The sequence below is a fragment of the Lates calcarifer genome, linkage group LG17 (genome assembly GCF_001640805.2).
Source record: "Lates calcarifer isolate ASB-BC8 linkage group LG17, TLL_Latcal_v3, whole genome shotgun sequence".
Taxonomy (NCBI): Eukaryota; Metazoa; Chordata; class Actinopteri; family Centropomidae; genus Lates; species Lates calcarifer.
This window is the reverse complement of record NC_066849.1, coordinates 8,689,897-8,702,459: the sequence shown is the minus strand read 5'-3', so window position 1 is coordinate 8,702,459 and position 12,563 is coordinate 8,689,897. Positions and strand designations below refer to the sequence as shown.

General features: G+C 41.4%; 1 protein-coding gene and 1 long non-coding RNA gene across 4 annotated transcripts in view; one reads left to right on the top strand and one right to left on the bottom strand.

Moving 5' to 3' along the window:
• LOC108893016 (granzyme E) overlaps window positions 1-12,563 on the bottom strand; it is a 70,494-nt gene that overhangs the window by 54,143 nt on the left and 3,788 nt on the right. The window contains exons 2-6 of one of the 3 annotated variants that reach the window (XM_018690800.2): window positions 8,649-8,876; window positions 8,395-8,554; window positions 8,109-8,241; window positions 7,784-8,011; window positions 6,129-7,676 (exon numbers count right to left, since the gene is read on the bottom strand). The exons of 1 other annotated variant lie outside the window; for it this stretch is intronic. In XM_018690800.2, the coding sequence (XP_018546316.1) occupies window positions 7,512-7,676; window positions 7,784-8,011; window positions 8,109-8,241; window positions 8,395-8,554; window positions 8,649-8,823 (861 nt within the window). In that variant the 5' untranslated portion in view covers window positions 8,824-8,876 and the 3' untranslated portion in view covers window positions 6,129-7,511. Of the gene's footprint in view, window positions 1-6,128; window positions 7,677-7,783; window positions 8,012-8,108; window positions 8,242-8,394; window positions 8,555-8,648; window positions 8,877-12,563 lie in introns of those variants that run through there. One more of the 3 variants, XM_051077469.1, reaches the window with a different exon arrangement.
• On the top strand, window positions 5,146-8,064 carry LOC108893018 (uncharacterized). The gene is made up of 3 exons (XR_001962600.2): window positions 5,146-5,401; window positions 5,887-6,119; window positions 7,917-8,064. It is a non-coding gene; the product is annotated as an uncharacterized LOC108893018 (long non-coding RNA).

Here is a 12,563-nt window from a genome sequence, read left to right as displayed (position 1 = left end):
GTATGTTATTGCAGCAGTAAAAGAATGTCTGCTAATCTTTGAGGTGAAATAAATGTATATCCATCCATCCATTATCTATACTGCTTATCCGTTAGGGATAAGGCTGCAGCGGGGCTGGAGCCTATCCCAGCTGTCATTGGGTGAGAGGCAGGGTACACCCTGTAGGAATCTACAGGTAAATGTATATTTCCATCAAAAACTAACCAGAAATACCTATGAAAGATACCTTTATCTTGACTCTATGTGTCCTACTTTTCTATGATCTTGTGGTGTTGTCTGGTATTGATCATGTATGACATGAACAAACAGGTCATTTAGAGTAAAGTCATCTTCACTGAACTGCAAAAGTCATTTTATTTACATAAGGACTCCACTGATTTTTCCATTCCTGTAGTGGTTTGCACTTTTTATTCTATCTTGTATCTCCTGGTGCTTCTCTGCATTCTCACTCTGTCTGTCTCTGCAAGAGTTAGATGTCTTTTCTCTGCATTGCCTCTTGAGATGGGAATGTTGTCCATGACTCTTGAGTGATTCAAGATAGCTTTGTGTCTGTGTGTGTGCATGCGCCTGCACACGTCTGTCTACAAGTTTGAGTGTGCAGGGGGGGTGATGAGGGGAGAAGAGGAAAGGCACGGCAGGTTTCCATGACAACAACTTTTTATTTGCGCTTCCTCAATGGTGTTGGTGGAGGAGACAGAGACATAGATAGATAGATAGATAGATAGATAGATAGATAGATAGAGTTATTAGGGAGAGACAGGCTACTGATCTGGGGTGCACAGGCAAGCGAGGGTGGAAGAGTTGTATGTCTGCTTGCTGGCTTTGTCTAGAACAGAATGTCCTTTTTGTAGACACCCCTCCCTTGTTGGATGACAAGTAACCAACAACTTGCTTGCAGTCATCCAGAAATACCTTGTGAATACAGTGAGATCTGTGTCTATACCATCTGATGAGACGCTCAACAGCAAGTGGAACAATGACAAACCCATGCGTGCCTAAACAATCACTGTGGGTGGGCGTATGTTTGTGTGAATGCATGCTCGAGCTCTAAATGATCTGCCACTTTTGTCTGCAGCTCTCAAAAAAAAAGGTCTCAACCTCAAGAGACTATCCTATTGAGATGAAATAGAAGTCAAAAATATGTCGTGGTGCACGTGGTAGCTAACCATTATCTAGTTTCCAGATCAGGAGAACATTACAGGACCTGCGACTGAAACCTCTCGCCGTCCTCATTTAGTTTTGACGTAGAGACCACATGAATCTGACGCCCACCTTCAGGCAGCGGAGTCAGGTGGCCTAAAAATACAGTCGCTTTGCATCTTCGACAAACACAAATGATCTGGTGATATGCACTACAGTTTTGCTCACATAGATGCACACGACTGATGAGTGTGCAGATGTACAATATAAAAGAATGCTTAACAACTAAATGTGCTGCTATTTTGGCCAGAGCTTCTTCAGTAAAGACATATCCTGTTTTGTTTACTTAACAATACAGGTGTTAGATGTAACACATGCACATGAAAACTTAGCAGATCATTTCATCCATCAAATAATTGTTTCATTGTACTGAAACTCCTATTTGCCCTCAGGTTCGTTGATGCCGAACCATCTGAATCTTACACCCACCTTGGGAAATGGAGTCAGCTGGCCTAAAGACCATAGATACAGTCACTATTCATCTGCAGAATACACAGATTAACCAGAGATATCCACTGTAACCGACACACAAAATCACAAACACAATCACAGACACACAGCGACGCACAGTGTATACAGTTGCATTCATTCTTTATCACTCTGTTGCTCACAGCACAATTTTATTCTCCCAACAACAATGTGGGCAACATACACATGCACAAATGCATGCACACACACTGATAGACTGTCTATCTGTGTGGGGAATGACTCACCTCCTCCACCTGGAGTAGAGCCAAGCCTTTCTCGCCTCCTCCCCCTTCATCTGTGTGAGCCCTTCACTTCACTCACTCCAGCTCCACTATGGAAGCATTTCAATCATTCAAATTAGCTGTAATCACAGCCAAAGGCATAGAGTGGGAATGGCAGCACGTCACTCTGCATACTCGAGAACACTTAATACATCGATTTTATATTGAGCATGCTGTGTTTCAAAAAAGGGAGCTAGGGAGGAAATAAATAAGCTATCCAGGCTAAGCCTTGTCTGCCATGCATGCTTCCAAAGACAAAGGATGGAAGCAGGGATGAGAGGCCGGCTTCATAATGAGCAGTGCTAAGACTCCTTTCAGTCTTTAGTTCTGACATGTGAGAAGCAGTGCATCAGTGGAACCAGCTGCAGTCCTCACATAATGACACAAATTATTGGCTCGTTAATGGGCAGCTTAGCCTTGAGTGTTCAGCCTGCAATGCCATCCTGGAGAAGAGGGGAACACAGGATCAATCTCTGCCTCCTTGGACGTGCTGTAAAACACAGGATGCATCCAAAGGACATCTTGTCCACATTGCAGTCTCTCTCGCTCTCTCTCTCTCTCTCTCCCCACATTTTTTTAATCCATACTGGCCCCTGGAGACTCATATTAGGAGACTCCTACACACGCCCCTCCCACACTTTCTCTCTCCCCCGCACACCACCCTCAGAACCACTATCTGTCCACCTCCACAGTCGGCTTGTGGACAAACCCAGAATAACAATGTGATCTTGCCTCTTAAAGGCACACAAGCAGCTTTTTGCATCATTATCTTTCAGCTCAGGATTGTGTTACTACATTTATGTGATATTCACAACATTGGTGTTGGGTAGAATGAATAAAAAACAGCCACTCATACATTCATCTCATGTTCATATCATTTTTTCAAAATCTCTGGAATATATCTGTTGATATTCAAATGTGCATTGATTTGTGTTGTGCAGTAAAATATCTTCTTAGATAAACAAAGCAGGCATCGCAGTCACATTCAACCACTCAAGCATCGAAACACAGAGCCTCTGCAAAGCTGTGGCTCTGGACTAGCAATCAACATCAAACACAGTCAAGTGCAGGACACAGCACTTGTAGGCTGCAGTCAATGAACCTCTCAGAGGAGGTGCCGGTACAGACTCCAACTTGCATGAGGAATCCTGCTATAGGTTTGCTTACAGTGCCCCCTTCTGCTATATCAATTAAAATTACCTAAATGACATGGCAAAAATAGAAACAAACAAACCAAAAAAAAAACATTAATAGTCTGGGACACTTGATAAAAAATATAAAAACAGTGCCACATGCACACAGCTTTGTTATTCTGTATCTAACTGCGTGGTTGCTTAATTGATTGATTATTTTTTTCTTGTCAGGTCAATTGACAAGCAAAAACATGTGACATGTTAAATCAACAAGTCTGTGCCAGAAAAAAACAAAACAATTAAGGCACTATTGTTTTTCTACTCAGCATAAACACAGTTCTTCTATAAACATTCTCCTCAGATATCTCAGCAGGTCTGTTTTGCAGGTTCTCACCTGACTAAAGTTGTTAGTGAAGCTTACCACAATGGAAAACTGTGGTGTTGCACAGGAAGCCATGAGGTGCACTTGTGTGTAGGAGGTGCTGAGGGTAGTTCAGAAGTTAAAGTGCTTACTGCAGCAGTCTCTACTTCTATTTTTAACGTGACTGTAGTGTTAACTTTCTAGTCTTAATTGCCTACAGCAATTGCATTTAGTATAGGGATAATCCAGGGTCACAGCTTCAAAACAGCTTATTCTAAGTATATCTGATTGTATTTATGCTCAGTGGTCTACAAATGTAATTTTAGTTAATAAAAACATCACAAACCTCTGCTATATAGCATAATTTTCCTGCTTACTAGCTTTAATTTCTTAATCTACCTTTCAAACCTTCATGCCAAGGAAACCAGTTTGACATTCTGACCCATCATATTTAAACTCTTTTTCCTGCCCTGCCATATTATCAACTGAACTATCACTGATAACATAATATTTGCTGCACCTGACATAGGGAGCAGTGAACAGGCAAAGCGTCTGGTGTCTTTTACCTAACCCTAAACTTGACTCAAACTATGCTGCTAATTGCATCTAACAGCATATGGGTCCAGCAAGAGATTATGTCAAGATCCACTGCCGCCATCTAGTGGACTATAGTATAATAGTATCTGTTTGTTCAAGCCTCCATCTCTCACATGGGCATTCTTTTCCATGGCCTTGACAGCACAGATTTTAAGCTGAGGTCACCTCAAGTAAATGTATCTGCTATTCTTCAAAATAACTGGAAAGAAAATGTAAACTGTCTACTGGAGAACACCAAAGTATAACAGACCTACATTCTTCTTGCTGTCATTTAAAGAACAGGAAATTACATGGTACATAGCCAACCACTCAAATATGCTAGTCGTGGAAGAAGTATTAAGATCTTTCACTGATGTAAAAGTAGTAAATCTAGTATAGTAAGTATAAACAAATAAAACATTACATACAACATTAAAGTTCCTGCATTTTAAATATTAGCAAACAGTAAAATCACTAATTATGCAAAATGGCCTCATTCAGAGTGTTTTATTTATTTTTATTTATTTATATACTGTATATTTATCATATATATAACTGTAGTTGCTAAGTAGCATGAAATACAAATACTTAAGTAAAGTACAGGACCTCAAAATTGTAACTAAATACAGTGGTTGAATGTATTTTGTTAGATATTACCCCTGCTCATGCCTCTAGGCCTTTTTCCTAACTTTGCACTTGGTGTCCTAGCAGGATAAGCACAGGTGTGACAAACAGCATAAATGATGGCTATATTCCATTTTAGGTGAGCCACTTCCATGGTCCATGTTGTGTATGTGGGAAATTAATTATGAAATGGAATGAGGCCATTGTCAACATCATTACTTCTACTTTTGATTTTGCTGCTAAGACAAGACAATGTCTGTGGCAAAAAACAAACAAACAAACAAACAAAAACATAGTGAAATGTAACTCAGGTAAGAGAAGCAGTTGTGAATGTTATTTCTGTGGGTGCTGGTTGCAGCAGCTTAATATAGCAGAATGAGTTTCATCCCTGCTCCTAATGTAGGTGAATTCACTGCCTTCCCATTCGCTTCATCTCATCAGCCAATCAGCAGCTGGGGACACATTATAAAAAGGTGCGGTGTCCATCTTGCCCCCCCTCTTGCTCTTTGGTCCCCGAGACCGCCAACTTCCTGGTCGTCTCGCTTCCGGCTCCTGTTGCCACCGGTGCGGGTAATGTAGTAGTAGCTTCCTTGGTTACGTGTCAAATTATTGCTTTTACTCGCAATTGACTACACGCTGTTTCACCTGATTATACCTACTCGTGTTGCGGGCCGGCGCGGATGTTTCGGGAACTGCCGTCTTGTTTGGGTTTTCCGATCGCTGCCGCTCGGGTGGAGAGCGCACCTCCTCCCCTTCAGGTGATAGACATCGCCGATGAGTTTGTGTTTGTTTAATTTTTGATGTTCAAAAGATAAATGTGCCTTATTGATACTTCGAGGGAAATTCTTGCATTACAGCAGCAGAGACAGCAACAACAGCAAAATGAAAAATACTCAGGAAAAATATACACAGGAAAATAATTTGAGTTGCAATTAAATAGTTATGTGCAATATTTTCATCTGAGAATGAATGTGCGATACTGGCTGAAAATATAGGTAGGAATATATAGAAAGAAAGGGAAAAAGTATAGAGTATAAAATATGTACATTACAACAATATGTGCTAGTGTTAATGAATAAATATTTTCAAAATGTATGTACAGGTGGCAGTGTTCACCTGACACACACAGGTGAGTTGTTGTATAGAGCTATGGAGAATGAGTCGTCCATGATGGAGAGCAGTTTGTTCAGTGATCTCTTGTCCATCACTCACTCAAATGTCTCCATTTTGTGTCCAATGACAGCCCCAGCTTTCCGGATGCATCTGTTTATTCTGCTAGTGTCCCTGGCACTGGTGCTGCTCCCCCAGCAGACTACAGCGAAGTAGATGGCACTCGCGACCACAGACGATCTCCAACGTTTTGTTGCACACATTGAAGGATCTGAGCTTCATCAGGAAATGGAGTCTGCTCATCCCCTTCTTGTACGCAGCATCAGTGTTGGTGCTCCAGTCCAGTCTGTCTGTATAACAGCTATGGTGAGTACACAGTGATGTAACTAAAGTAGGCTGTCATGTAGTGTTTGCACTATTAATGTGCTGCTATACTGAAATGTGAAAAGACCTCATCATGCATATTGTGAATGTTTCTGGCCACAAAAAGCTCTTATCCTCACTTAATGTTCGGCACCCCTTTTAATAGTCCATCCAGCCATTACAGGATTTTGCATTCTACATTTTCATTTAATGGTAATCTAATATAAGAGCCGGAAACATGCTAATATTGTTAATCAACGCAACACACTATTATTCCACTGATAACATTAGGCTAGGACTATCTGTATACTGTGAATCTCACCATAATGTATGCTGCAGTGAAGGCAGTCCACTTGACTTTAACAATTATTATTTGGGTTTGTAGTCCTAAAAGTCATACTACAGGCCCTGATGAGCGGATTTCTTGTATTAACTGAGATATGGCATCTGTAATATCAGGTCTAAACTTAACTGTGAACTTGAATGGATGTAATGGATAGACATGTAAATATGAGAAACTTCTACTTAACACCTCTGAAAGCTGTCACTTGCTTCCAAAACACAGTGACAGCTTTCAGAGGTGTTAAGTAGAAGTTTCTCTCAGTGAAAACGCCCATCTTTCTAAGGAGGCAGAGTAATCCATTTCCCTTCTCAATATGTGATGATATCAGTGCAGTGTGCTTCACCTGTGTTATACTGACACCACCTGTCCCTCCTGATCCACACCACTTGCTGTTGACAGAGGACCTTGCAACAAATCTTTCTGTCTTGTATGTATAAATTTCATGTGTTGCTCATTGTAACACAGCAGCAGGATTACGCTGTCCTTACATTTTGCTCAGCACAAGTATACTGACAGTACATAATTATCTGTTATTTGTTTCATTACTGTGTCATCTTAGATTTGTTGGGTTTAAGGATGCTCCAGCTAAATGTGGAGTGGTAATAAAGCAAAGAGACCTTTTTTAATACTTAAACAATCTCAACATTAAAACCAAAATGTGCTTGTACAAGTACAGAGGTACTGAGAGAACACTGAGAGAGAGCAAGTTTATTGTTTCAAAAGATGGTGCAAAACAAAGTTGAGAAGTTGAGAGAAAATGAACAAAGGTGTGTGTGTGTGTGTATGTATGTATGTATAATGTATTTGAGAGCAAAGGGTATATTGTGTATGAAAAGAATAGATATTACAGCAGCATACACTATTCTCAGTCTCTTGATTCAACTGTCAATAAAATGAAATTGATATCATCAAAGCAAAGCATATTTTGATTACATTTGTGTTAAGCCAGAAAGTCCAGGATTTAATTTGGCGGTCTCTGTGATAATGGAATCAGCGGAGATACTAGCAATATTACACAATAACCTGAAATTCAGATGTTGTGATCTGATGCTTCAGAAGTTTCCATTATTTCCAGTAATCCAATTAATCCAGTCTGCATTCTCTGGTATCTTAGTGTAGGAGTAGACATACGGGCCATCTGGGTTTGTTTCGCGTGAGGCAGACACCACCCCATACACCTTTCCATCTTTACAGACCAACGGACCACCAGAGTCTCCCTGGAAGTACATACACAGTCTGTAGTGATTGTTTCAACAACAATGTTGACCAAAGTGTGTGTGTGTGTTTGTCCTGTTATATAATGTAATATCATAAATGTACGTACCTCACCCGGTCCAGCCTCTCCCTCAGAGCAGTACGTCTTTTTCTCACAACACGACTCATTTTCAGTGAGTGTTACATTGACTTCCATGAGCGTCAGAGACATATGTTTTGAGTTTCTGTCATTTCTTCCCCAGCCGGAGACTGAACATGATTTTGGCAGAGAGCCGTCATCTCGGTCTGCGAGAGCAATGGATCTCACATTGTTGTTAAAATGTGCCTTAGAGCTCAACTGGAGGAACAGAGATTAAAAACATATATAAAAAGGATAAAACTATATTTCTGCTATTAAGTACAATGATTTGAAATGTAATTATTTTTTCTATTACCTTAAGAAGCATTATGTCATTTGTGTATTCAGTTTCATTGTAGTCTTTATGTGGAAATGCTGCTTTCACAGGTATACGCTGTACCCCTGCACAGTTATGGGCATTGTGAACTCCTAGTAAGGCTGTGTAGGACCTGAAACGACAAAAATTAAAGTAAAATTGTTATCTCTGAGTAAACATATTAGTCACAAATGTTAATTCATATCACATTTCACAAAGCCATCATAGCATGCCTGTCTGAATCTAGGTTGTAATTGTAGATAAATGTAAAATATGTTAAACTGACTTGGCTTGGCAGTGGGCTGCAGTCATCACAAAATCCTTGTTCAGGAGGAAGCCACCACAGTAAGATGTTTGACCATTCTGCATGTGCCGCTCCAACAGCACCATGTATGGCCTGCTATGTGGCTTAGCCTCATGGCCTCCATAGATTTCCCCTGTATGAACTGGGGGAAAATATATGATATTTATGAATAGATTTAAAATGTATAGAAGGATACACAGAGCTTACTTTACCAGTGCCATAAAACCTAAACTTACCTTGACCATTGAGAGTCAGTGCAAGTATCAGTACGACCAGCTCACAGTGGAAAAACATGGTGAGTTCACAGTCCAGCTGAGCTACTGAGGAACAGTGGTGCACATCACTGACAAGTTCAGTCTTTAAACGCTTCCTTGACTTAGAGAGAGAAGGAAGTGTTTGTGTAGCTTGCATATGCAAAAGATGTGGCTTTGAACCACATTAATAAGAAAGGGCATCTCTATCACCTCCAGAGGACATGAAATGTAACATCTGAACTACCAAAGAAGTGATAAAGTCATTACCATGGTGAAAGGAAAAGAAGATCAATTGTCAGACTTTTTATGATCCCACATTACATTAAAATAATATTTTGGTCAGCCTTGTTTTAGTCTTGTTTCTCTATCCACTAGGTGGCTGCAGTTGGAAACGCTGAAGTTAGATAGCTACTGTGTAACAGTGTATATGTGCTGACTCTGTCAGATCTCAGCATGATAACACTCCTAACAAAGTAGATGATTGAGACATTTATAGTAAAGTGAGTTCATGGCAGGTGTTCAGGACCCAGTAAAAACTGCTATTTACAGCAATAATGCTCTTTACTGGAGGAAGAAATTCACATATCTGAAAAACTGACTGACACTGCTGCAAAGCCAGTAGCAACACTCACTATAACAAACAAGAAACCAGGACCTTGTTATAAATGCACATATGTCAAGGCTGTGGGACGTCATCCCTGTGATAAAAACATCTGAGGCTCTGAGACAGTTATATGACAAATGTCAGATTCAGAGCAGGAGGTTGGAGTCACAGGGTATAATAAGAACACTTAAGATGATGTATTGTGATATGATATAAATCAATTGCTAAACAACCTCTTTTTGGCATAATTCCACACCAGCTATCCAGATGTCTCACAGTGATTATTTTTTTCTTTTTTTTTGGGAATAATTTTATACATCCCTTTTCTTTGACCTACATATACCTTAAACTTTCTTGGGATTATTTAATCAAAGTACCTGTGGTAAATTCCTTCAGTTCATGGCAAATTAAATCTTTAGAATTGGTAAAATAGTCTCTGACCCCAGTTTACACTGAGTCTTACGTATGTGGGTATTTGTTCACATGCATTTGAACCGTTCTTGCATTGTTATCACCATATTTATCTTGTTTGTAATTAACAGGAAGCACAGATAAAATCATAAACTATTTCCTCTGTCTGACGTGTGAAACAGCAATATACCATTTATATTGTTCTATAGGATTTATTTTCAGTTATACTTAGACAGGCTTTATTGTCATTCGGAGTACACCTTCCAGTGCACATCAGAACAAAATTCTGTTGCATTGACTTGGGTAGTGCAGGAGTAAAACAGCAGCATTGAAGTACATAAAAGAGTGTTGCAAAAAATAAATATGTATACAGAGAGTTGCTATATATAATACGCTTTATAAAATAAAAATGTACAAATTACAATATTTACAGTATATTGCACGTTGGGGTGATATTGCACAGCAATATTATTGCAACTCCTGTGAAAGGAGCAGTCCTGTGAAGCAGTCCTGTGTGTGTGTGTGAGTGTGTGTAGGTGTGTGTGGGGTGTGTGAGGGAGGGTGGGGCTGATTTTTTTCATTTGGAGTTGAGCAGTCTGATGGCTTGTGGGAAAAAAACTGTTCCTGAACCTGGCTGTTCTGCTCCGAAGGCTGTGGTACCTCTTGCCAGAGGCCAGCAGCGAGAACAGTCCACGGTGTGGGGGTGTGAGGGGTCTCTGATGATGTTGTGAGCCCTGGTCAGACAGTGTGGACTCGCAATGTCCTGGATGGAAGGGAGACCAGTCGCAATGATTTTCTCCGCTGTCCTCACCACCCTCTGCAGGGACTTCCAGTCAGAGGCACTGCAGGCTCCTGTCCATACAGAGATGCAGCTGGTCAGTATGCCCTCTATAATGCCTATGTAGAAGATGGTGAGAATTGGAGGGGGGAGGTGAGCTCTTCTAATCTGTCACAGAAAGTGCATTGCACTGCTGAGCTCTCTTTACAAGAGTTCCAGTGTGAAGGGACCAGGTCAGAGTGTCTGTTATCTGCACTCCCAGGAAGTTGGTGCTGCTGACTCTCTCCACTGCTGTGTTGTTAATGAGGAGTGGTGAGTGGCTGGGCTGGCTCCTCCTGAAGTCGACAATGATCTCTTTGGTTCTGTCAACATTCAGGGCCAGGTTGTTGGTCTTGCACCAGTCCACCAGCTGTTTTACCTCCTCTCTGTAGGCCAGGTCGTTGTCATCTTGGATAAGGCCCACTACTGTTGTGTTGTCAGCAAACTTCACGATGTGGTTAGTAGTGAACATGGTGCAGCAGTCGTGTGTCATCACTGTGAACAGCAGCACTCAGGATGCAGCACTGAGGGGAGCTGGTGCTCAGGGAGATGACACTGGAGATGATGTTGCCCACCTTCACAGACTGAGGTCTGTTGGTGAGGAAGTCAAGCAGCCAGTTACACAGAGGGGTGTTGAAGCCAAGGGGGACCAGTTTGTTCACCAGATGCTGAGGGATGATGGTTTTGAATGCTGAGCTGAAGTCCAGAAACAGCGTCTGTACGTGCGTGTTTTTCTCTTCCAGATGTTCTAGGCTCAGGTGGAGTGCAGAGGAGATGGTGTCCTCAGTGGAGCAATTTGGACGGTAAGCAAACTGGTACGGGTCGAATGTGGAGGGGGGGTCTGGATACAATGTGGGCTTTCACCAACCTCTCGAAGCACTTCATCATAATGGGGGTGAGTGCTACAGGGCGGCAATCATTTAGGGAGGAGTTTGTGGGTTTTTTTGGCACCGGTATGATTGTGGCCGACTTCAGACATGATGGCACCACAGCCTGGTTCAGCAAGGTGTTGAAGATGTCCGTGACAATCCCAGGCAGCTGGTCAGCACGTTCTTTGAGCACACGTCCTGATATGTTGTCGGGGCCCGCTGCTTTTCGAGGGTTCGCTCTCCTCAGGGTTCTCTGGACATCAGCTGTGTCCAGACTCAGTGGTTGCTCATCAGGGCGATGAATTGATTTCCACGCAGGGGTGGTGTTGAGTGACTCAAACCTCCCAGAGAAGCTGTTGAGTTCCTCTCTCACAGGGAGGAGGAATGGGTTTGTAGTCTGTGATGACTTTGATACCTTGCCACATTTGTCTGGTATTCGAGGGGTCATGGGAGAAGTCCTGCCCTTTCTGACTGTGGGCACGCTTTGCAACTCTTATGGCAGTTATACATGCTCAGGGAACTAACAAAGACCAAACCATTTAAGCATGAAAATTAGCTTTAAAATGAATATGATGTGATAATTCAGGAGAAGGAATGGTGATTTATCTTGCTGCTGAAACTTTAGGACGTTGGAGGGGGAAGTGGGAACTCTGTGAATTTGGAGCATCACAGTAAACTGAAGAATATCATGGGTGACATGTATTTGAGTGTTGATTTGATGAAGTGAGACAAATCAGATGAGGTCTGATGTCAGTGGTAAACATTTAAGGTGTGATTAAGCAGCAGAATAAGCCATGTGTTATGCATTACTGCAAGCAAAATAAAAGGAGATAACATGCAGTTGACCATCTGCATCAATGGTCAGCTGTGCAAGTCTGTGTTCCTGGTGTGGTAAACAGGGGGATGAATGCATTTAACTAAAAGACTAAAGTGGCCGACTGTTACCATTGGAACCAGGTAACATGTTAAATCATTTTACTTTGATAAAAAGTTTAGCATGTACCAGGCTGTAAAAGACTTGAATTGGAAATCTCATATTGTAGCTACAGATAAAGAAATTGATATCATCAAAGCAAAGCATATTTTGATTACATTTGTGTTAAGCCAGAAAGTCCAGGATTTAATTTGGCGGTCTCTGTGATAATGGAATCAGCAGAGATACTAGCAATGTTTCACAATAACCTGAAATTCAGGTG